General features: G+C 43.7%; 1 protein-coding gene across 1 annotated transcript in view; it reads left to right on the forward strand.

Moving 5' to 3' along the window:
• Window positions 1–24,711, forward strand: part of LOC122540532 (zinc finger protein 385B-like) — a 105,730-nt gene extending 81,019 nt beyond the window's left edge. Inside the window, exons 3-7 of the mRNA XM_087976543.1 lie at window positions 4,725–4,890; window positions 12,213–12,503; window positions 13,048–13,223; window positions 20,191–20,292; window positions 24,442–24,711. Coding sequence (XP_087832669.1) covers window positions 4,725–4,890; window positions 12,213–12,503; window positions 13,048–13,223; window positions 20,191–20,292; window positions 24,442–24,657 — 951 coding nt within the window. The 3' untranslated portion in view covers window positions 24,658–24,711. The remainder of the gene's footprint in view (window positions 1–4,724; window positions 4,891–12,212; window positions 12,504–13,047; window positions 13,224–20,190; window positions 20,293–24,441) is intronic.
• Window positions 24,712–26,867: the final 2,156 nt, after the last annotated feature.

The raw sequence follows: 26,867 nt of genomic DNA on the forward strand, positions 1-26,867 counted from the left end.
TTGCTGGAAAAGCGCAGCAGGTCAGGCAGCATCCAGGGAACAGGAGAATCGACGTTTCGGGCATAAGCCCTGCTTCAGGAATCTTATATATAAAAGCTTATATATGTCCCTCTGTAAACTGAACCATCCTTCCACATTGTCTGTAACTCCAATGACATTAATGTCATCTGTAAATTTACTAACCAATCCTTCTACGTCCTTATCTAGGTCACTTATAAAAATGATAAACAGCAGTGGCCTCAGTAAATCCGTGTGGTACACCACAAGTAACTGAACATTTCCCATCAAACGCCACCCTCTGTCTTTCAGCTAGCCAATTTCTGATCCATACTGCTAAATCCCCCTCAATCCCCCACATCTCTATTTTCTGCAATAGCTGACTGTGGGGACACTTATCAAATGCCTTACTGAAATCCATATACACCACATTAGCTGCTTTACCTTCATCCACCTGTTTGGTCACCTTCTCAAAGAGCTCTTAGTTTGTGAGGCATGACCTACTCTTCACAAAACTGTGCTGACTATCCCTAATAAAATTATTCCATTATAGATATTATAAATCCTATCTTTTACAATCCTTTCCAATGTTTTACCCAAAACTGAAGTATGGCTCACTGGACTATAATTACCAGAGTTTAGATCAGAGTGGGGCTGGAAAAGCACAGCAGGTCAGGCAGCATCCAAGGAGCAGGAAAATCAATGTTTCGGGCAAAAGCCCTTCATCAGGAATAGAGGCAGGAAGCCTCCAGGTTGGAGAGATAAATTGGGGGGTGGAGGCTCGGCTCGGGAGAAGGTAGCAAAGAGTACAATAGGTGAATGGGGGAGGGGAGGGGGGGTGGAGGTGATAGGTCAGAGAGGAGGGTGAAGTGGATAGGTGGGAAGGGAGATTGGTAGGTAGGACAGGTCGTGAGGACAGTGCTGAGCTGGAAGGTTGGAACTAGGGGGGGGGAGAGGAAATGAGAAAAATGGTGAAGTCCCTGGGGTTGAAATGTTCTGAGGTGGAAGATGAGGCGTTCTTCCTCCAGGCTTCGGGTGGTGAGGGAGTGGCGGTGGAGGAGGCCCAGGACCTTGTGTCCTTGGCAGATTGGGAGAAGGAGTTGAAATGTTCGATGAAGGGGCGGTGGGGTTGATTGGTGCGGGTGTCCCGGAGATGTTCCCTGTAGTGCTCACCATCACCATCAAACCAGCAGATAAAGGGGGTGCAATGGTAGTTTGGCGCACTGACCTCTACACCACTGAAGCCAGATGCCACCTCGAAGATGCCTCCTCCTACCGTCCCCTCGACCATGACTCCACCTCCCCCCATCACCAAACCATCATCTCCCAGACCATACAGAACCTCATCACCTCAGGAGATCTCCCACCCACAGCTTTCAATCTCGTAGTCCGGGAACCCCGCACCGCACCATTCTACCTCCTTCCCAAGATCCACAAGACTGACCACCCTGGTCGACACATTGTCTCAGCCTGCTCCTGCCCAACCAAACTCATCTCCACCTATCTCGATACTGTCCTATCCCCCCCAGTCCAGGTACTCCTCACATACGTTTGAGACCATGCCCACGCCCTCCACCCCCTCCAAGACTTCAGTTTCCCTGGCCCCCAACACCTCATCTTCACCATGGATATCCTATCCCTCTACACCTCCATCCACTATGACCACGGCCTCCAAGCCCTCCGTTTCTTCCTCTCCTGACGTCCCCAACAGTACCCTTCCACCGACACTCTCTCATTTGTTTGGCTGAACTCGTCCTCACCCTTAAGAATTTCTCCTTTGAATCCTTCCACTTCCTCCAGACCAAAGGGGTAGCCATGGGCACCTGTATGGGCCCCAGCTATGCCTGTCTGTTTGTCAGCTATGTAGAACAGTCCATCTTCTGTAGTTACACTGGCACCACTCCCCACCTCTTCCTCCGCTACATTGATGACTGCATTGGTGCCACCTCGCACTCCTGCAAGGAGGTTGAGCAGTTCATCAACTTCACCAACACATTCCACCCTGACCTTAAATTCACCTGGACCATCTTTGACGCCTCCTTCCCCTTCCTGGACCTCTCCATCTCCATTAATGATGACTGACTTGACATTGACATTACTTACAAACCCACGGACTCCCACAGCTACCTGGATTACACCTCTTCCCACTCTACCTCCTGCAAAAATGCCATCCCGTATTCCCAATTCCTCTGCCTCTGCCGTATCAGCTCCTAGGAGGACCAGTTCCACAACAAAACACACCCAGATGGCCTTCTTCTTTAGAGATCGCAATGTCCCTTCCCACTTGGTTGAAGATGCCCTCCAACGCATCTCATCCACATCCCACCCCTCCACCTTCAAACCCCACCCCTCCAACCATAACAAGGACAGAACCACCTGGTCCTCACTTTCCACCCTACCAACCTCTGCATTAATCGCATCATCCGCCGACATTTCTGCCACCTCAAACAGAGCACACCACCAGAGATATATTTCCCTCTCCACTCCTTTCCACAAAGACCATTGCCTCCATGACTACCTGGTCCTTCCTGGCTAACTTCTAACTCTCAAGCACCTTAACTGAGCCTTCATGTCTAATCTTTACATAGTTAAAAATCACACACCAGGTTATAGTCCAACAGGTTTAATTGGAAGCGCTAGCTTTTGGAGCACCGTTCCTTCATCAGGTGGCCACAACCTGAGCGGAGCTCTGAAAGCTAGCGCTTCCAATTAAATCTGTTGGACTATAACCTGGTGTTGTGATTTTTAACTTTGTGCACCCAGTCCAACACTGGCATCTCCAAATCATCTTTACATAAACCTTCTTTCTCTTGACAAGAGATTAAGTTTCTTTAGTATACCATGGTTCCATCACTCTAGCTTCCTCCCTGCTTGACGGGCATGTACTTATCAAGGACACACAGTAGCTGTTCCTTGAACAAGCTCCAACTTTCAATTGTGCCAATCCCCTACAGCTTCCTTCCCCATCCTATGCATCCTAAATCTTGCCTTATCGCATCATAATTACCTTCCCCCAGCTAAAAATCTTGTCCAGCTAAAAAAACCTATCCCCTTCCATCGCTAAAGTAAACATGACCGAATTGTGATCACTATCAAAGTGCTCACCTACCTTCAAATCTAATCATGTACCAGTACCAAATCCAATGTGGCCTCGTCCCTCGTTGGCCTGTCTACATACTGTGACAGGAAACCCTCTTGCACTCATTCGTCAAAAACTGACCCATCTAAAGTACTCAAACCATAGCTTTTCAGTCAATTTTGGAAAGTTATAGGCTCCTATATAAAAAAAACCCAATTACTTTCACTCCTATTCAGAATCATCTTTGCAATCTTTTCCACTACAGATCTAGAATTTTTCGGAGGACTATAGGAAATTCCAAACAGGGAGACCTCTCCTTTCCTGTTTCTGGCCTCGGCCCATACTACCTTTAGTAGATGAGTGCACATTAAGTATCCTTTCTACCTCCGTAATACTGTCCTTCCCTGATCTTACTGAAACATCCAAGCCCCAGAACCTGCAACAACCATTCCTGTCCCTGGTCTGTCTCCAAAATGGCCACAACAAAGTCCCAGGTGCCAACTATGCTGCAAGTTCATCCATCTTATTCCAGATACTCCTGGCGTTGAAGTAAATGCACTTCAAAACCCCCTCCCTGCCTGCTGGTACACTCCTGTGACCTTGAAATCTTAATCATGACCTCACTACTAAATCTAGTGTATACTAGAACTACAATTCAGGTTCCCAGTCTGCTGCTGAATTAGTTTAAACCCTCCTGAAGAGAATTAGCAAAAGTCCACTCCACCCGCACCCCTTCAGGATATTGGTAGCCCTCTGGTTCATGTAGACCATCCCGCCTATCTCGGAATGAGCCTCAATTATTGATTAGATTAGATTCCCTACTTGAATTTTGAGTTGGTCTGATCATGACAGGATAAGAGATTATTTACATGTTATATCTAATTGTCCCCTGTATTTTTCTAACTTTTTAAAATCTAATTCCATCCTTAAACCCCCTAGTAGATGGATCTTTTCAGTTAACGTTTACTTTGTAATTGCACATTTTTGTTTAACATTGATTTGTTGTTTTTACATGCTTTTTTTGTTTTTTTTTAAACTCAATCAGGAAACAGGCCCTTCAGCTCAACAAGACCACACCGACCCTCAGAGTAACCCACCTTAACGCATTTCCCGTCATTTACCCCTGACTAATGCACCTAAACACTCTAGGCAATTTAGCACACCAATTCACCTGACCGGCACATCATTTGGATTGTGGAGGAAACCCACGCAAACACAGGGAGAATGTGCAACTCCACACACAGTCACCCGAGGCCAGACTCGAACCCGGGTCCCTGATGCTGAGGCAGCAATGGTAACCATTAAGCCACTGTGCTGTCCCAGGTATCTGAAACCCTTCCACCTGCACCATCCCTGTAGCCGCATGTTTAACTGCTCTCCCTCCCTATTCCTCGCCTCGCTAGCACATGGCATGGGTAACAAACTAGAGATAACAACTTTGTTCTAACTCCTTGAATTTCTGCCTTATACCTCCATTCCCATTTAAAAGTGCCTGCAGAATTCCAGCTGATACTAGCCTCGAGGATACACAAGGATTATTCAATACAAGGTTCAGCAGATTTAATTTAGAAATATCTATTAAACTCAAATGTGTACTAAATTTGAATTTGCTCTTTCTGAATTAACCTTATTTTGTTTTTTCTATTAGAACCAAGCTGAAACCCACTACAGAAGTAACAAGCATGCCAGGATGGTCAAGGGGCTGGAGTCCAAAAAAACTAAGCAGAAAGGGTCTTCTCCAAAGGACATCACTGTCTCCAAGACCACCTCCATCTCAGCTACAGATATCATTGAAAAGAGCATTCAGAAAACAGGTTCTCCAATATATTTTGTGCATTTTCAGTGTGTTCTGCATAATGCCAACAATGACTCCTTGCTGCCATGATTTGCTCTGTGGATCTTTCAGTGTTAGATTACTATTCGCCTTATTCACTGATGCTGCCTCAAACAGTGTTGGAAAATAATGTTTTTACTTTGAATTTTGAGTTGGTCTGATCATGACAGGATAAGAGATGATTTACATGTTATATCTAATTGTCTCCTGTGTTTTCTAACTTTTAAAAATCTAATTCCATCCTTAAACCCCCTAGTAGATGGATCTTTTCAGCTAACGTTTACATTGTAGTTGCACATTTTTGTTTAACATTGAATTGTTGTTTTTACATGCTTTTTTTGTTATTTTTTAAAACTCAATCAGCCTTCCAAAGTGATTGGCTTTAATTAAGATTATTGTATTGGACTAATGTATGGTGCTTTTTAAGCTTATTATGGAATTTAACGATGTTATGATCATCTTCTCTCAGAAGCTCTTCTATTATGAAGTTAATTAACTCCCCCTTATTAGACAAAAATAATACAATACAAAAGTTTCTTCCACAGTTAATTCCAACACATCTTCCAGACTACCTTTGCACATTTGATGTGACCATATTGTACAAACTTTGAAGACCCACATGATTTTAAAAAAATGGTTGTTGCTCCAACTGGAGTATAGGAGCATCTTGTTTCAATTCTGCAGAGTACTTATGAGATTACACCTGAAGTATTGTTGCAGTTCTGGTCTCCTTGCCAAAAGAAATATGTTGTTCACTGAGACAGTGTAGCAGAGATTCACCAGACTGGATCCAGGGATGGTGTGCATGTTCTATAAGTGGAGATTGATCCTGTATTCTCTGAAGTTTAGAAGAATGAGAGGTGATCTCCCAGAAACTCGCAAGATAATTAAATGGATAGGCAAGAGTAGGTGAAAAGAAGATGCTTCCCCTGGATATGGGGTCTAGGAACAGGAGATGGTCTCATTCTGAAAAGTAAACCACTTAGAACTGACATGAGGAGGAGTATCTCCATTCAGATAAAGGTGAATAGGTGGAATTCTTTATTACGAGGAGTGTGGAAGCTCAACCGTTAAGTAAAAGATAAAGACTGATTGATAGATTTCTAGTTAATAATTGTCAGAGATATAAGAATAGTGTGGAGATAAATGATTAACCATGGGAGTGGTATTATCACTAGACTATTAATCCAGAAAATCAGCGAACATGCTAGGGACCCAGGTTTGAATCCCATTGTGGGAAATGGTAGAATGTGAATTCAACTAATATCTGGAATTAAGATCTAATGATGTTCACAAAACACTGCCAATGCCCCTTTGACTCTCTAATGTTCTTCAGGGAAGGAAATCTGCCATCTGAACTTGGTCAGGCCTACATGTGACTCCAGATCCACACACTCAACTGCCCTCTGAAATAGAAAATGAGGTCTGCAGATGCTGGAGATCAGAGATGGAAATGTGTTGCTGGAAAAGCGCAGCAGGTCAGGCAGCATCTAGGGAACAGGAGAATCGACGTTTCGGGCATTAGCCCTTCTTCAGGAAATTTTCTTTTGCCCTCTGAAATAGCCTAGTTATAACAATTGCTATGAAGTCTCAAAAGAGAAATGAAATAGATAGACTTCCTTTATATCAGTCTAGGCACCAACAGCAATGTTGGCAGAAATAGCCCCATCAATTCTCTAAAGTTCTCTATACCAACAGCTGGGGGCTAGTGCCAAATTGGGAGGGCTGTCTCACAGACTAGTCAAGCAACTACCTGATATAGTCATACTCGTGGAATTATACCTTATAGACAAGGTCCATCAAACTACCATCACCATCCTTGGATATGTCCTATCACACTGTGGGAGGTGTGGCACAGTTGGGAGGAAGTTGGCTTGGGAGTCCTCAACATTGACATCAAACCCCATAAAATCTCGTGGCATCAAGTTTAGCATAGGCAAGAAAATCTCCTGCTGATTACCATGAACCATTCTTCCTCATAATGGTATTCAAACCTGTGTCTCTAGCATGTTAGCTGATTTTCTGGATTAATAGTCTAGTGCTAATACCACTAGGCCATGGTCTAGCATTTGTCCTCCATTTGGGCACCAACTCTGGTTCAACTAAAAGTGCAGGAGCAGCACCAAGCAAATCTAGTGTCAATGGGTTGAAGCGACCAAAACAGGACTACTTGTATCTCAAACCACACTAGCAACAAGTGATCACAGGATCATAGTGTGGAAACGGGCCACTTGGCTCAACAAGTCCACACCGACCCTCTGAAGTGTATCCCACCCAGATCCATTCCCCTACATTTCCCCTGACTAATGCACATAGTCTACGCACCACTGAACACTATGGCAATTTAGCTTGGCCAATCCACCTAACCTGTACATCTTTGGACTGTGGGAGGAAGCTGGTGCACCCAGAGGAAATCCACGCAGACACGGAGAGGATGTACAAACTCCACACAGACAGTGATTGACCGAGCCAAGCAATCCCTCAACCAAGCTGTGCAGTCTTGCCATATCCAGTTGTGAATGATAGTGGATAATGAGATGAGGAGGCGCCATAAATATTCCCATCCTCAATAACAGAAGAACCCAGCATACAGTGCAAAATATAAGGCTGAAGCGTTCACAGCAATCTTTAGCCACAAGTACGGACTGGATGATCCAGCTCAGCCTCTTCAAGAGATCCCCAAGATCACAGATACTAGTCTAGGAAATAGTTGGAGGTCAAGATATTACAAAGGCTATGTGCCCTGACAATATTTTGCTATAGTTCTGAAGACATGGCCTAGTCCTTGTTACACCTGCGCCAAGCTGTTCTATTCAGCTATAACACTGGCATCTACAGAACAATATGGAAAATTGCCCACGTTTGCCCATAAAATGCAGCACAAGTTCAATCCAACCAATTACAGCCGTATCAGTTGACTCTAGATCACTAGTAACGTGATGGTAGGTGTCATCAACAGTGCAGTCAAACAGCACTTGCTCAGTAACAACCCGTTCACTGATGTCCAATTTGAGAATGGCCAGGCCCCTCAGCCCCTGACTTTTATTACACCTGCGACATCCCTGTTCAAAGTGGGACAGAGGCAAAAATGCCAATTAGCCTTACATCTATTGTTGGAAAAATGTTGAAATCAATTAAGGAAGTAATAGCAACACACTTGGAAAATGGTAATCTATATCAAGCCAAGTCACCATGGCTTCATGAAAGGCAAATCACGTCTGACTAATTCATTAACTTTATTGAGGAAGTCTCAACAAGAGTGGATACAGGGGATAGATATTTTATATTTGGACTTCCAGAAGACATTCAACAAGATACCTCACAAAAGGTTAATTTATAAGATAAGAGCCCATCTCACTGGAAGTAGTATATTGTCATGAATAGAGACTTGGCTAATCAGCAGGAAGCAGTGAGGTAGGAAAATGGATTCATTGAATGTGAAATCTCTGATTGGGTTGATGATGTGGGCCTATCAAGGAGCTCAGGGATTCTCCTCATTCTAGGGACTAGTTCTGTAGTAGCTGGTCAGAGTCTACATACTGTGCATGTGTAAATAAAAGGTGACATGGTGATGGAATATAAGTCCCTCTGGTGCATTTCAGTGATGCTGAAAGAAAACAGGACACTCCTGTAGAACGTTCATTCATAACAGTCATATTTGAGTTTGGGTAGATAATTCTAGCATCATACCTTTATTTGTGAAACTTGATCTCATTTGATCCTGCCATCAAAGACAGCGCCTAGTATGTGGTAAGAACTCATTATTTTTTTTCTGGGCAAAATACTTGCTCTCTTTATTCCAGGCACTAAGCACAAGACCATGATGACAGTTCAGAAAGGTTTGGGTCCTATAAAGGTTTATCCAAAGCCACATTTCCAAACCCACAGTCAAACAAAGCCCTGGTGCAGATTACAGGATAGGATTTTCCACTGTTGATTGTGCGATGTTTGTGTTAACTCAGAAATGCAACTAAAGCAGGTGCAAACTGATCTGATTTATCCTCATTCCAAAACTGAGTCTAATCAGGTATAGAATGACAACATAAATTGCTGGAAAAAGCTCAGGTCTGGCAGCATCTGTGGGGAGAAATCAGAGTTAACGTTTTGGGTTGAGTGACCATTCAAACGTTAAATATGATTTCTCTCCACAGATGCTGTTAGGCTTGCTGAGCTTTACCCAGCAATTTCTGTTTTTGATTCTGATTTACAGCATCTGCAGTTTTTTTTTTAAAGTTTGATCAGATATGGGGCTGTGAAAGACTAGACACAAGTGTAATGGGAGAGGCTTGGAGCTGGAGAAGAGATTGATCAGTGAGGAGCAGCCCCAGGATTGGTTTATGAATTACTAGGCATGTGCTACATGCCTGGGCCTAGACACGCAGACAGTAAGGACCAATCAGTTATGTTGGGAATCTTAATTATTGATGAACACACCGTACTTAAATGGAAGACACACTCACGAAAAGAAGAAAATCTATTTTTTTCTGGGCAAGCAATGTTGGGACAGATGAAAAGCCTCTCATCATCTCGTATACCTCATTCAAGTCACCTCTCATCCTCCTTCACTCCTTAGCTCCCTCAACTTTTCTTATAAGACACGCTCTCCAATCCAGGTAAATCTCCTCTGCACCCTCACTAAAACTTCCACATCCCTCCTATAATGAGGTGAACAGAGCCGAACACCATATTCTAACTGTGGTCCAATCAGGGCTCTATAGAGCTGCAGCATAATCTTGCAGTTCTAAAATTCAATCCCCATGCTAATGAAAGCCAACACACCATACACATTCTTAACAACTCTATCAAGTTGGGTGGCAAGTTTGAGGGATCTATGGACATGGGCCCCAAGATCCCTCTGTTCCTCCACATTGCCAAGAATCCAGCCTTTAACCCTGTATTCTGCATTTAAATTCAACCTTCCAAAATGAATCCCCTCACATTTTTCCAGGTTGAATTCCATCTGCCACTTATCAGCCCAGTCCTCCAGCCTGTCTTTGTCGTGTAGCAACATACAATAGCATTCTACACAATCCACAACTCCACAAATCTTCATGTCATTGGCAAACTTACTAACTCACCCTTCCACTTCCATTTAGAAAAATCAGAAAGAGCAGAGTCATAGAGATGTACAGCATGGAAACAAACCCTTCAGTCCAACTCGTCCACGCCGACCAGATATCCCAACCCAATGTAGTCCCACCTGCCAGCATCCGGCCCATATCCCTCCAAACCCTTCCTATTCATATACCCATCCAAATGCCTCTTAAATGTTGCAATTGTACAAGCCTCTACCAGTTTCTCTGGCAGCTCATTCCATACACGTATCACTCTCTGCGTGAAAAAGTTGCCCCTTAGGCTTCTTTTATATCGTTCCCCTCTCACCCTAAACCTATGCCCTCTAGTTCTGGACTCCCCGACCCCAGGGAAAAGACTTTGCCTATTTATCCTATCCATGCCCCTCATAATTTTGTAAACCTCTATAAGGTCACTCTTCAGCCTCCGACGCTTCAGGGAAAACAGCCCCAGCCTGTTCAGCCTCTCCCTGTAGCTCAGATCCTCCAATCTTGGCAACATCCTTGTAAATCTTTTCTGAACTCTTTCAAGTTTCACAACATCTTTCCAATAGGAAGGATATCAGAATTGCACGCAATATTCCAACAGTGGCCTAACCAATGTCCTGTATAGCCGCAACATGACCTCCCAACTCCTGTACTCAATACTCTGACCAATAAAGGAAAGCATACCAAACGCCTTCTTCACTACCCTATCTACCTCCGACTCCACTTTCAAGGCGCTATGAACCTGCACTCCAAGGTCTCTTTGTTCAGCAACACTCCCTAGGATCTTACCATTAAGTGCATAAGTCCTGCTAAGATTTGATTTCCCAAAATGCAGCACCTTGCATTTATCTGAATTAAACTCCATCTGCCACTTCTCAGCCCGCTGGCCCATCTGGTCCAGATCCTGTTGTAATCTGAGGTAACCCTCTTCGCTATCCACTACACCTCCAGTTTTGGTGTCATCTGCAAACTTACTAACTGTACCTCTTATGCTCACATCCAAATCATTTATGTAAATGACAAAGTAGAGGGCGCAGCACCAATCCTTGTGGCACTCCACTGGTCACAGGCCTCCAGCCTGAAAAACTACCCTCCACCACCACCCTCTGTCTTCAACCTTTGAGCCAGTTCTGTATCCAAATGGCTAGTTCTCCCTGTATTCCATGAGATCTAACCTTGCTAATCACTCTCCCATGGAGAACCTTGTCAAACGCCTTACTGAAGTCCATATAGATCAGATTTACTGCTCTGCCCTCATCAATCTTCTTTGTTACTTCATCAAAAAGCTCAATCAAGTTTGAGAGAAATGATTTCCCACACACAAAGCCGTATTGACTGTCCCGAATCAGTCCTTGCCTTTCCAAATAGATGGAATCCTGAGGGACAGGATGTACCTCCAACAACTTGCCCACCACCGATGTCAGGCTCGCTGGTCTATAGTTCCCTGGCTTGTCCTTACCACCCTTCTTAAACAGTGGCACCACGTTTGCCAACCTCCACTCTTCCGGCACCTCACCTGTGACTATTGATACAAATATCTCGGCAAGAGGCCCAGCAATCACTTTTCTAGCTTCCCACAGAGGTCCCAGAAGAGAGTCTTGTGGATCACCGCTGGTCATCGAGCTCCAGGCTGAATACTTTCTATCTACTACCACACACAGTCTCCTATGGGGCAGCAAATTTTGCATCCAGACAGCCAAATTTCCCTGTATCCCATGCCTCTTTACTTTCTGGATGATCTTACCATGGGGAACCTTATGAAATGTCTTGCTAACATCCATGTACACCACATCTACTGCTCAACCTTCACAATGTCACATCCTCAAAAAAATCAATAAAGCTTGTGAGGCATGACTTGCCCTCCAGAAAGCCATGTTTGCTATTTCTAATCCAGCCATAATTATTATTCCTGTTTCTCAGAATCCTCTCCAATAATTTGCCCACCGCAAATATAAGATTGACTGGTCTGTAATTCCCCGGGTTATCCCTATTCCCCTTATTGAACAAAGGAATAACATTTGACACCCTCCAATCATTTGGTACTACTCCAGTGGATAGTGAGAATGCAAAGATCATTGCCAAAAGTGCAGCAATCTCTTCCCTCATTTTCTGGCCCAGGGGACCTATCCATCCTTATGTTTTTCAAACTTTTCAGCACATCCTCCTTCTTAACATCAGCCTGTTTGACCACATCAGCCTGTTTCATGCTTTCCTCACAATATGTTGCTCTTTTTTTCAACAGAAGATCATGTAGAGATTGTCTCTACTGGAGTTCCCTCAGAAACTCTTTGGTCTATTTCCCCATTGCTCACTCCTGAGCTTCAACCATCTGCTATCCTCACTGCATCAACTGACAGTACATTGGCTCCTGCAACTATATCGACTGGAGCTTCCGGGGTGGACGGAGTGACAACAGTTGATGCCAGAATGGTTAACAAGGAGTCTGACGAGGAGACAGCAATGAAACTGCAATATTGTTCACTCTGCAAAGTAGGCCTGAACTCACTATCCCAACTGCAAGCTCACAACAAAGGTAAGTGACTGCTTACTTTCAGAAATGTCTCTCCATCTCCTATGGGTCTTGGTTCAAATATTAAAAGTTGCAGCAAATGTCCTTCAGCAAGTAATGCTCTGTGATGTTCTTAAGTCGATAGCAAGATTGACTTTTGGGTAATGGGGTTAAAAAATGTGGTGCTGGAAAAACACAGCAGGCCAGGCAGCATCCGAGGAGCAGGAGAATCGACGTTTCGGGCATAAGCCCTTTAGGAATGAGGCTGGTGTGCCAAGTGGCTTTGGGGTAATGGGGTCAGCAATGTTGATGGCAAGGGCAATGGGGCCAATCTCTTAGTCTTGGTATAAATTCTCAAAATCCTACCCCTCATCTGTCACTCTGGGTAACTGTTTAGCTGTGACAACCCCATAACAAAACACTTTGCCAATCATGTGGTTATTTCCAATTATTAGTGAATAAGACTGGTAAGAATCAGCAACTATCAAAATAGGAATTAAATGAGTGATGCTTGAATGGATGATGTTTTAAAGAATTGAAGAATAAATACTTTCTCTCTTTATTTCAGGCACTAAGCACAAGACCATGTTGGCAGTTCAGAAAGGTTTTGGTCCTATAAAGGTTTATCCAAAGCCACATTTCCAAACCCATGGTCAAACAAAGCCCTGGCGCAGATTGGAGGATAGGATTTTCCACTGTCGATTGTGCGACGTTTGTGTTAACTCAGAAATGCAACTAAAGCAGGTGCAAACTGATCTGATTTATCCTCATTCCAAAACTGAGTCTAATCAGGTATAGAATGACAACATAAATTGCTGGAAAAAGCTCAGGCCTGGCAGCATCTGTGGGGAGAAATCATAGTTAACGTTTTAGGTTGAGTGACCATTCAAACGTTAAATCTGATTTCTCTCCACAGATGCTGTTAGGCTTGCTGAGCTTTACCCAGCAATTTCTGTTTTTGATTCTGATTTACAGCATCTGCAGTTTTTTTTTAAATTTTGATCAGATATGGGGCTGTGAAAGACTAGACACAAGTGTAATGGGAGAGGCTTGGAGCTGGAGAAGAAATTGATCAGTGAGGAGCAGCCCCAGGATTGTGCTCATCAATAATTGGGTGTAAGACACCCTCACTAAAAGAAGATTGTGGTTCAAGGTTTCTCAAAACTAAAATGTCAAATACAATAGTGTCTAAAACCAGGTCAGAGCAAGTTTAGCTGAAAATCTAATCAATAACTACCGAAATGTTGTGTCTAATTTATCCAGCAGTTACCTCCTAATAACTTCACTTCTTTCAAATGATATTTGTTCTGACAGAATAATAGCAGCTTCATTATAGATACCCTTTCACCATAATCTTATGTAGCTCATCAAGCATGTTTTTTTCACTAACTTCTGTTGCTACGGGAACTGATAGTTCTGTAAAATATACATTTATTCCCACAATTCATTGCTCCCAACACAGGAGGGGTTTCTGAAAAAGAAACAGAAAAGAAACTGAAATTCCTGGAGAAACCCAGCAGGTCTGAAAGCATTTGTGGACAGAAAGCAGAGTCAACTTGACAGTTCCAAAGACTTTTCTTCAAAACTCTTGAGGGGAGGGAATTCTATTGAGTGACCACCAGCATTCTTGTGGCAAGTTTAAGTGGAGACAATTAGGGCGTTATGCTTCTCTCTGGTAGGGTGGTAAAAACAAGGACTGCAGATGCTGGAAACCAGATTCTAGATTAGAGTGGTGCTGGAAAAGCACAGCAATTCAGGCAGCATCCGAGGAGCAGTAAAATCGACATTTCGGCACCAGGAATACAGGATGATGAAGGTCTTTTGCCCGAAACGCCGATTTTACTGCCCCTTCTCTCTGACAGCCCTGTGTACACTCATTATCAGCTTCATTTGCTCATAAATCACAACATGGCTCTGTCAATTCCTGCTGCAGAGATTTAATCCATGTTGACTCTCTCACTGTTGTATTGACGGAGGCTTCATCCTAAAGCTGTCATCACAGGATTATAAAATAGTTACATTACAGAGGGAGGCTGTTCAGTCCATTGTATCTGTCTGTGCTTGCCCTGCAAATGATCAATACACCTCATGGCACTCCATTGCCTTCTCCACTGTACAGAACATAGATGCTTGTGCCAAGCATTTATCGTAATCTAAAATCAACCTAACTTACACACCCCTCAAATGACTGCCATCCACCTCTGGCAGTGCATTCCATGCACCCATCACTGTCTGCATAAAGAAACCACCTCAGACATCTCCCCCATACCTTCCTCCAATCACCTTAAAATTATGATCCCCCATGACAGCCATTTCTGCCCTAGGGAAGAATCTCTGGCTTATCTACTCATTACTTTGTACCCTTCGATCAAGTCACCTCTCTTCCTTCTTCTCTTCAGTGTGAAAAGCCCTAGCTCACTCAACCTCTTATAAAACAAGCTCTCCAATCAGGCAGCATCCTGGTATGTTTCCTCATCGCCCTCTCTAAAGCCTCTACATCCTTCCAAAATGAGGAGACCAGTACTGGACACAATATTCCAAGTGTGGTCTAACCAGGGTTTTATAGAGCTGCTGCAAAACCTCGCACTCTTAAACTCAAATCCTCCTGTTAATGGAAGCCAAAACAGCATATGCCTTCTTAACAACTCTGTCAACTTGGGTTGCAACTTTGAGAGATCTATTTACATGAGCCCCAAGATCCCGTTGTTCCTCCACACTGCTAAGAATCCGGTCTTTAACTCTGCATACAGCATTCAAATCTAACCTTCCAAAATGAATCACTTCATATATGTCCAAGTTGAAATCCATCTGCCACTTCTGAGCCCAGCTCAGCATCCTGTCAATGTCTTGTTGTAGCCTGCAACAGCTCTCGACACTATCTACAACACCACTGACCTTTGTGTCATCGACAAAGTTACTAACCCACCCCTCCACTTCTTCATCCAAGTCATTTATAAAAACTACAAAGAGCAGAGGCCTAAGGACAGATCCCTGCCGGACACCACTTGTCACTGACTTCCAGGCAGAATGCTTTCCATCCTCTGCCACTCACTGTCTTCTTTCAGCTAGCCAAAATTCCTTGTATCCCATACCTCGTAACTTTCTGAATGAACTTACTGTGGGATACCTTATCAAATGTCTGACTGAAATCCATATATACCACATCCACTGCTCAACCTTCATCAAATTGTCTTGTCACATTCTCAAATAACTCAGTAAGGTTTGTGAGGCATGACTAGGTCATGCTGACTACCTTTAATCAAACTATATTTCTCCAAATAACCATAAATCCTATCTCTCAGAATCCTTTCCAGGACCTTACTTACCACAGACATAAGACTAACTGGTCTATAATTCCCAGGGATTTCCCTATTCCCTTTCTTGAACAGAGGAACAACATTCAATCATCTGGGACTACTCCAAGTGGACAGTGAGGATGCAAAGATCATTGCCAGAGGCGCCGTGGGTCCCCATTTCTCATGTCCTGTAGTAACCTTGGATAAACCTGGTCCAGCCCTGGGGACTTATCTTGATGCTTCCCAGAATTTCTATCACATCTACCTTCTTAATATCATTCTGTTCATCCTATTAACCTGGCCCATGGTGTTCTCACTATTAACAAAGTCCATCTCTGTAGTGAATACTGAATCAGAAAACTCATTTTAGGGCCTCCTCTACCTCTTCCGACTCCAGGCACAAATTCGCTCCGTTATCTCTGATCGGCCCTGTCCTTTCTCTGATCATTCTCATGTGATCCCCCATAATCGTAGAATGCTTTTGGAGTTTTGCTAATCCTTCCTACTAATGATTTGGAGATGCCGGTGTTGAACTGGGGTGTACAAAGTGAAAAGTCACACAACACCAGGTTATAGTCCAACAGGTTTAATTGGAAGCACACTAGCTTTCGGAGCGATGCTCCTTCATCAGGTGATATTGGAGGACTCGATCATAACACAGAATTTATAGCAAAAATTTGCAGTGTGATGTAATTGAAATTATACATTGAAAAATTGATTGTCTGTTAAGCCTTTCATCTGTTAGAATACAGTGATAGTTTCACTTCTTTCATGTGTAAATCACAAAACCCTTTTTTTAAAGTTGCATTCTCGGGTTAGCTGTTAACAATGGTGATAGCTAGACAATATGTTGAAGGTGTTAGCCCCCATGTTCTCCGTCTATGACCTGATGTTTAGATTGATTCTAATCTAAAAAGTGAGATAACAGAGTTTTACATAAATTCATGCAGTTTTTGAGCTCAGAGTTCTACATGAATGTATGCAAAGTGCAATGTAACTCTGCAAGTACAAATTCACCACACAAAATATGTGTGCATGTGGGTGTGTGTCTGTCTGGGGTGGGGGTTGTGAGTGTGAGAAAGTGTGTGTGTGTGTGTGTGTAGTGAGTGCAGAGTGTCTTAAGTCTGTGAGGGGGTGCATATGTGAGTGTTGGGGTGTGTGTGGGTGTCTATATGCGCGTCTGTGTGTACCTGTGTCCATGTGTATGTGAGAGTGTGTATGTGTAGTGCAATGGTGATCACCTGTAATGTGACATGAACCCAAGGTCCCGGTTGAGGCCCTCCCTATGCTTAGCTATCTAACTTAGCTATCAGCCTCTGCTCGGCCACTTTCCTGTGCTGCCTGTCCCGAAGTCCACCTTGGAGGATGGTCACCCGAAGGTCCGAGGGTGAATGTCCTGGACCACTGAAGTGTTCCCCAACTGAGAGGAAACCCTCCTGTCTGTTGATTGTTGTGTGGTGCCCATTCATCCGTTGTCGTAGCCTTTGCTCGGTTTCCCCAAAGTACCATTGGATAGGTATATGGAGGATAGTGGGTTAGTATAGGTTAGGTGGGCTTGGATCGGCGCAACATCGAGGGCCAAAGGGCCTGTACTGCGCTGTATTCTTCTATGTTCTATGTTCTATGTACCATGCCGTGTCTGTCTCCTGAGGAGGTCATAGATTAGATTACTTACAGTGTGGAAACAGGCCCTTCGGCCCAACAAGTCTACACTGACCCCCCAAAGCGCACCCACCCAGACTCATTCCCCTACATTTACCCCTGCACCTAACACTACGGGCAATTTAGTGTGGCCAATTCACCTAACCTGCGCATTTTTGGACGGTGGGAGGAAACCAGAGCACCCGGAGGAAACCTATGTAGACACGGGGAGAATGTGCAAACTCCAGACAGTCAGTTGCCTGAGGTGCGAATTGAACCTGGGTCAGGTGAATTGGCCATGCTAAATTGCCCGTAGTGTTAGGTTAGGGGTATGGGTGGGTTGCGCTTCGGCGGGTCGGTGTGGACTTGTTGGGCCGAAGGGCCTGTTTCCACATTGTAAGTAATCTAATCTTGTAAGTAATCTAATCTAATCTCTGGCGCTGTGAGGCAGCAGTACTAACCACTGTGCCACCGCGCCGCCCACATTGTTACATTACTGATTATGGTATCTCTGGTGCCCTGTTGTTCTTGATCCGTGCACCCATGGGAACTGTTCCTCCTCATCTGTTCTGTCCAGAACACTCAGCTTTTTCAATAAAGTCAATCAAAGTTTACTCACCCGCTGTGGCCTCCTCTAATTCGGGAGACAGGCCGCCTGCTTTGCACCCCAATATGCCAACATGTTCATGCACAAGATTAAACAAGACTTCTTCATCCCACACAGAACTTCTAACCAGCACTATCCACCGGAAACATTGATGACAATTTCTTCTGTTGGTATTATGGCGAGGAATCACTGAAACAACTACACAGTGAGATCAACAAGTTTCACCCCACTATCAGACTTACCATGGACTACTTTTTAGAATCAGTCTCCTTCTTGGACACATGCATCTCCATCAAAGTAGGACACCTCAGCACCGCACTCTACTGCAAACATACAGATAACCTCACAATGCTACACATCACCAGCTTCCACTCTAAATTTAAAACAGCCACCCCCTACAGAGAAGCCCTACACATACACAAGATCTGCTTGGATGAGGAGGAATGTGACGGACACCTGAAGTTGTTGAAGAATGCACTCACGTGAACAAGATATTGTGCTCAGCTCATCGATCACCAATTCCATTGTGCCACAGTGAAAAACCATAATGACCTCCTCAATGCATACATGGGATACAACCAATAGGGTACGCTTCATCATCCAGTACTCCCCAGGAGCAGAGGAACTTCACTATGTTCTTTGCACCTTTAACGCATCAATGACAATGAATACCTTGTCACGACCTTCCCTACGCCTCCACTTCTCGCCTTCAGAAAACTGCCAAACCTTGTTCACAACAAACTACCCAGCCTTTAGTCAACATCGACCAAAACACCACACAATGCTGCCATGGCAACCTCTGCAGGACATGATACTACCATTGCACACGGGAATCCCACCCAACATATACACAGCAAGTACTCATGTGACTTGGCCAATGTCATCTACTTTAAGGCAGACTTTGAGATATGCAACAATGCAAAATTGCTGAGCAGAGCTAATAGCTAAGTTCCATAACCATGGCAATAGTCTCAACCGTGACGTTGGGTTCATATCTCGCTACAGGTAACCCAACCACACTATATACTCCCATATAGAGATTCCCAACTTACACAGACCCTCTTCTACATATGCACATTCGCATATACACTCACACTCAAATGCATGCACTCACACATGCTGATGTAAGCATATGCTCACACACACTCTCTCACGTGTGCACACTTCTCACATTTGCATACACATTCTCTCTATCTCGCACATACGCTCACACTCTCACACAACCACACACGCGCTGGGGGGATTATTTCATTTTAGATTATTTTCTGTCAAAGAACAGACCTTAGTTTGAAATATATAGAGTCCAAGCGGGATCACATGTGCAGACTGCATTGTCTTAACTGAGATATCACCCCTTGTACATTGATAAAACCTTTCATTACCTAGGGACAAAGGAATATGGAGTTTGCATTTTTAAAGCTAGCTTTGCTTATAAATATTGTGTTTTCTACCTCTCTATTATACCATGCACAGCTCCGAAAGCTTGCAATTTCAAATAAATCTGTTGGACCAAAACCTGGTGTTAATTGATTTTTGATGTTGTCCACTCCAGTCCAACATTGGCATCTTCGTGTCATGTTTTTAAGAAAAATCACATAACCAACAAACAGCCAAAACTGGGGCTGTGCAACAGTAACAAAAATCTTTCTTAAAAATTGGGGTGGAGGGAGAAGAAGGAAGGAAGTAGCATTGGAAGGACAAATGCTCCACCTGTACTTTCCCCACCATCTCTGTCTGCACTTGCTGTACAGTCCTCATCCTCATTACTTGCATCTTCCCCACTCTTGCCACACATATTTGCTCCACACTACTTACCTATACCTCCTCCACATGCTCCACCTGTGTTTTCCCCAATGTTCCCTATTTGCATGCCCCACCCTCCTGGCTGTATCTGCCTCAGAGGCCTGTTTGTACTTGTATCTGTCCCACAATTATTCCTTGCACCTGTTTCACAACTACTGCCCAGACATGTCCCATGCCCAGTTGCTTATACCTGGAGGGAGGGTGTTTCAGAGAGTTTAGAATGTGGTGGTTGTGAAAGAGCAAAGATTTGGCAGGTGATATTTGGGGTAACAGTGAGTGAAGAGAGCTCAATTTTTGCAAAGATGGATTTTATGACCTGATGTTTTACTGCTAAAAAAATCAAGAACTTTTTTCCTGTCTTTAGCATATATCCAGTCGACGGCATAAGGACAGAGTTGCAGGAAAGACTCCAAAACCCAAACCTGGTCCAAAAAAGAAGCTACAACTCAATGTTCAAGCACCAGCAGTAAGTGTCCCTGGAATGGGGAAAGGCATGGGATCTGTTTCAATACCAGTTTTTCTCATTTTCTTTCTCTCGTGTCCAATAGTGCAGTCTGGAACCAAAATAGCAAATATCCGATATTACATTACTCAGGGGAGATCGGATTAATCCCAATGGAAAAGTATTGTCTTAGCCCCTCTTATTCAAGAACAAATAATATTTCTAATTCTAAGACTATAAAATACAAAGTTAAGCCCATTAAGAAAAGTGAAATGAAATAGAAGCAAATGTGAAAATAGAGAAAAAGCATGTCGAGGAGGGGTTAAGTTCAGAATTGATTTGACTTAGAGACAAGAAACAAACAAATGGTGCAATCAAAAGGTGTCATTACAATGCTCAGTATAGCATATTGGCCAAGCAATGGTACAAGTTTGAAAGAAATTGCAATGGGGCCTTTACTTTTTGCATTCAGACTCGCACAACAATCGTGTAAAGGACAGAATGGGGCAAGGTGTCATTAAAGTACAGTCAGGAGAATTTTCTCACCATGTTCAATGAGAAAGTATACACAGATACCAGGTATAAGTGAATCTCATAAGTCAGTACAGGAACCTTTAGGAGTCAGTGATAACAAGGTGACCATAGAATCAGGTTTTGGTGTTACTGCTGGAACTGTCAGAGCTGGGGACAGACGTATGCAAAAAGCATATTGCAGCAGGAGTCGACCCTAGACATGAAAAAAGACAAAAAACAATCCAGAATATTGTATTGTTGAGAAACGTAGCTGAGAAAGCACAGAGTATGATGAGGAATTAGTGCTAATTTGGGAATGTGAATGGGGAAATCTGTTTTTCAAGCTATAATTCCTATTAATGGTCAGATTCTCATTTAAAACTTTAAAAATGGCAAAACTGCATGCTCAAAAACCCAACCAATAGAAATATCCTGGCAGAGACAATTATCTGTCAGTCAATAAAAATGTTTGCTCAAAGTTTGTGAGAAGATTTGTAGCTCGGGTGCTCGTTGCTGTGGTTCTGTTCGCCGAGCTGGAAGTTTTTGTTGCAAATGTTTCGTCCCTGTCTAGGTGACATCCTCAGTGCTTGGGAGCCTCCTGTGAAGCGCTTCTGTGGTGTTTCCTCCGGCATTTATAGTGGCCTGTCCCTGCCGCTTCCGGTTGTCAGTTTCAGCTGTCCGCTGTAGTGGCCGGTATATTGGGTCCAGGTCGATGTGTTTGTTGATGGAGTTTGTGGATGAGTGCCATGCTTCTAGGAATTCCCTGGCTGTTCTTTGTTTGGCTTGCCCTATAATGGTAGTGTTGTCCCAGTCGAATTCATGTTGCTTGTCGTCTGCGTGTGTGGCTACTAGGGATAGCTGGTCATGTCGTTTCGTGGCTAGTTGGTGTTCATGGATGCGGATTGTTAGCTGTCTTCCTGTTTGTCCTATATAGTGTTTTGTGCAGTCCTTGCATGGGATTTTGTACACTATGTTAGTTTTGCTCATGCTGGGTATCGGATCCTTCGTTCTGGTGAGTTGTTGTCTGAGTGTGGCTGTTGGTTTGTGTGCTGTTATAAGTCCTAGTGGTCGCAGTAGTCTGGCTGTCAGTTCAGAGATGTTCTTGATGTATGGTAGTGTGGCTAGTCCTTTGGGTTGCGGCATGTCCTCGTTCCATTGTCTTTCCCTTAGGCATCTGTTGATGGAATTGTGAGGATATCCGTTTTTGGCGAATACCTTGTATAGGTGTTCCTCTTCCTCTTTTTGCAGTTCTGGTGTGCTGCAGTGTGTTGTGGCCCTTTTGAATAGTGTCTTGATGCAACTTCGTTTGTGTGTATTGGGGTGGTTGCTTTCATAGTTCAGGACTTGGTCTGTGTGTGTGGCTTTCCTGTGTACCTTTGTGGTGAATTCTCCGTTTGGTGTTCTCTGTACCATCACGTCTAGGAATTGGAGTTGGTTGTCCTTTTCTTCCTCTCTCGTGAATCGGATTCCTGTGAGTGTGGAGTTGATGATCCGGTGTGTTTTCTCTATTTCCGTGTTTTTAATGATTACAAAGGTGTCATCAACATATCTGACCCAGAGTTTCAACCCAAACTGGCTTGACAGGATCAACGCGGAGATTTATTTCCCCTGATTGAGCAGTCTAGAACATAGGAACACATTCTCAGGACAAAGAGCCAATCATTCAGTGCATCAATTAAGAGAATCTGGAATGGGCTGCCTGAAAGAATGATCCAAGGCAGATTCAATCATGTCATTTTAGGGATAATTAAAAAGGAAGAATATACAGGACTGTATGAGAAGGCAGGATGTGGCCCTGGGTGAGTTACCCCTTCAGAAGATCAGTACAGAACACAATAGCTCTAAGGGCTTCCTCTTCAGATGTAAGAATTCTATGACATTATACGTATTAATTATGTATTAATGTAATAATTTTTCATTACAATTGGTAAAATGGAATACACACCTTCAATAATTCTTGTTATTTGGAAAGAGTATACCTGAGATGAAATGGTCACCATGCCCTCCAGTTGTCTCCAAGAAAAAGTCTCGCCTCAGAAAGCAGCTAATCAACACATTGTTAGCAGTTCACTTGTTTCAGTAACTGTATCAGAAATGGACAATGGTCCCTGAGGACAGTGTGCAGTGATGGAGCTGGTCTTTGAATCAAGTCTGGGGCCTTGTTGGGACAAAAACAGAAATTGCTGGAGAAACTCTGTAGGTCTGGCAGCATCTATAGAGAGAAAGCAGAGTTTATGTTTCAAGTCGTTCTTCAGAAGGATCTGAAGCAGAGTCACTGGACTCAAAACATTAATCTGCTTACTTTCCAAGGTGCTGCCAGGTCTGCTGAATTTCTGCAGCAATTTTGTTTTTTGTTTCAAATTTCCAACATCTGTGATTCTTTATTTTATTTTATTGACCTGTTGGGATGGACTGGCATGCCCCAGCAAGGAGAGTGGTGACAGGTTAATGAGGGAGAAACAGAGTTTTTATCTTGATGGAGATTTTATTGGGCACTGGTTGCATGACCAGGTGGTGCTCTCTCCCAGCCTATCCACCTTGCTGAACAATGGGCACAAAGTTGGTTTGGTGCTCATGGCTGTCATCCTGCCTGAGGGGAGCATAAAAATTTGGTAATTAGCCATTGTCAGAATCCTCTATTCATATTATAACTAGGATGAGGTGCAGGATCTTTCATGTAACTTTGACAAAGGACCCTAATTATACTAATTGTAATCACTCCATTAAGCTCTGTAATTTGCTCCCCACACCTCCCCATCTCTCAACTTCACTTTCCCCCCTTTAAAACTAACCACTCTTGATCACTTGACCTAAAAGCTCCTGGTGTGCCTCAGGATCATATCTTGGTTAATTGTGTTCCTATGAAGCACCTTGAGTACTTGATAATGTTAAAGGTATGATAGAAGTTGTTGTCTTTGGGCTAACAGATGAGAATCATTCAGACCTTCTGCTCCTTATTTAATGCTATCAGGAAAATTTAAAAGCATTTTATCAGGGACTCAGATTCACAGAGCACAGAAGGAGACCATTCTGCCCAATAAGCTTGTGCCAGTTCTTTAAAACTATTGAATTAATCCAACTTACTCTCTTTTATCTCTACTCCCTGGAGTTTCTGTCTCTCAAATATTTATTTAATTCCCTTCTGAATGCTATTATTGAAAGTGCTTCTTCACCCCAACCCTTCAGGCAGTGCATTCCAGATAACTATAAATCACCATGAAAAATAAGCTCCCTGACCTCTGCCATCTCACCCTCTGCTTCTTTTTGTTAATTCTCTTCGAACTGTGTTTACTGATCCCTCTACAATTTTCTTTTTTTTTACCTATAAAAACAATACATGATTTTAAACTGCTACGTGAAATTTCCTCAAAATATTCTATTTTCTAAAGATATCAATTCCAGCCTTGGAGTGAAGAAATTGACAATTCCCATCCCCATTTCCATTCTAGCAAATCCCTTCTGCATCCTTTGGAAATGTTCAACCTCCTTCCCAAAGTGTGATGCTCAAATTCAGACACAAAGCTTCAGGTGGAAACTTATCAGTCAGTCAGCTCCATGATCAATAACAAAGTAGACTGTTTAAACTAAAGATTAATGTTTTGTTGTTTAATATTTACAAGGATAAGATATTCCAATGAAGGACTTTTCTTATTTCATCAGATGTTTCTGCCATTTCAGAATGAGCTCCAGGAGTCAGTAGAGGCCGGATTCCTGCCCAATCCCTTGACTTCTGCAATGACAACAGTCTTATCTACACTGCCTCTACGTCCGGCTGTAGCTCCCACCATTTTTCAGGCACCACCAATAACACTACTTCAAGCAATGCCAGGGCCGGTTCGAATCTTCCACAGACCCATCCTCTTTACCCCATACTAATTCAGCGAAAGCAGCAGCTGTCTGCCATATGAAGTAATTTTTTAATGACAGCCAGCAAATCAACTGTGTTTGTGAACAGATTGTGAACAAATAAAAGTTTCTCGTTGTAAGCTCATGGACTCCATTAGTATTTCTTTGGGAGACTAAATAGCTTCAAAATACACAACAATACAGCGAACACCGTGGTGAAATCTAAATCATGTTTTCCTTTCTGTAGTTTGTGGAATTGTGTTGAGAAGCCATCTCAGAGATTGGGGTTCCCAAGGAGAGGATCATTAAGTTCAGAACTCACAAAGACAGATTCTCTTAAAGGGGTTGTATATGCATCTTCACAGACAGATGAAGGCCTGAGAGAGGGTGCAAAAGCACACTTCCTCACTCCCCATCTGTAATGACTCAGATAGAATACTCCCTGGATGAGTCCAGCTCCAAGAGAACCTTGATGCCAACCAGGACAAAGCAACATGAATGGTCATCACCACCTTGGCAACCTTCACTTTTCACTCCCTTCACCTCCAAAGCACAGAGCAACAATGTACCGCACTAAGCTCACTCCAACCTTTTACAACAGAAAAGTAAAAAAAAATCCCCAACTTTTGAACCAAAATGAAACTCCAGTGACTCGAACAAATAAACAAACAGAAACAAAAATGGGTTTTCTTGACTCTGCCCTGCCAACCATTCTTAGGATAGGGACAGCAAGGGGTAAAATGTGGAATGAAAGCCTTCATGGCTCATCCAGCCAGTCAAAAATTGAACCAAAAGGAAAATAAGACTACCCTCTTCCTGGGGCAACAAACCGAAAACAAATACAATTCAAAAGGCAAAATGGAAAGTTTCATTATGGAAACAAAAAGATTTATTGAATTAAAACATTATTGTTCAGGTTTATGATTCCCTCCGGTCCCCACAGCACTCATTGGTCATGAATGGCCTCAACTGTACTGGGGAACACTGCGGATCCCTGCTCCAGGGGCACCCAAGCGTGACTGTAACTGCAAACGAGGGGCAGACAATTAGGAACAAGCTCCTCCTCTCTCACTGTCTGGGCATGTTAATGGCCATTTTGGCCAGGCCCAGGACCGAAACCATGAGAACTCTCAGAGACTTGCCCATCCTCCCCACATTGGGTGCCTGTAGTTCATAAACATGGTGCTGAAGTGCAAACAAAATTTCAACAGTAGCCCCTTAAAAAAACTAAAAAGAGCCTGAAGACGAATGCACTCAATCTAAAATTGGAAGGCTGTCTCCTTCATGCCACAGAATGTGCATGTGGTCTGGCACCCTGTAAACATGCTAGGTTGCCAGCAGCACTCTCCACTCCAGATCCCCAAGTAAGAGAGGGCCCTCCACTGGGGACCTCTGCCTCTGGAGGACAAACGTCACACCAAAGCATGTCTGGGTTGCAGGTGGAGGCACAGCAGTGGAGAGTGTGCAGCATCAGCCCATTCAGGTGATGCCTCTGTGCCATTTGAAAGGAAAGTAGGAGATGTCTCTGAGACTGCTCAGATTATGGGGCACTGCATCACAGGAGACAGCCAACAGTACAGGGACAATGTAGAGTTCTGGACAGACAGGGGTCAGCTCACCTGGAAGCCCGTCACATGCCTGAGCCGCCTTGAGGTGTCAGAGCGGAATACATTGACCATCAGGCTCCAGATGACTCAGATCACCAACCAGAGGTGGACCGATGTCCTCATGACCAACTCTGCTGGAGTCATCCAGCCCACTTCTCTGCTATCCAGCACATCCCTGACCCTGGTCAGCCCTACATCCTGAGCTCTCTCCTTTCTTGGCCAGCGCAAACCATGTTTGAGGAGGAACTTATTCCTGAGCAGAAGCTCCATTGGTGGAAAGTCTGATGTGAGCCAACCATATTCCAGACTGTAATCAGGTCCCGACAGAAGACAGAAAGTTCTTTGCAGAAGACCGGAGGCTAGGACCACTACAAGAACAGGAACTGCGTGCCTGATGGAAGAAATACATCTTCAAGGCACACTACATAAGAGGAGGCTTGACATAAAGGTATCGCTGCAGAGTCTGAAGATGGAAAGTCACTACCGGTGTGAAAGCACACCAGCGCCTAACAACTCTCCTCAAGCAGGAGTCCCAGATCTGCAGCAGTGACCCTGTGTTGTCTCTTGTCTCCAAAAAAGCTCCCCCAGGGAGGGACCAAAGTGGCCAGCCAGTATCACATGGTGGCCACCAGC

This window comes from Chiloscyllium plagiosum, unplaced genomic scaffold (genome assembly GCF_037043375.1).
Source record: "Chiloscyllium plagiosum isolate Xiang-an unplaced genomic scaffold, Cpla_swu_hap1 HiC_scaffold_29, whole genome shotgun sequence".
Classification (NCBI taxonomy): domain Eukaryota; kingdom Metazoa; phylum Chordata; class Chondrichthyes; order Orectolobiformes; family Hemiscylliidae; genus Chiloscyllium; species Chiloscyllium plagiosum.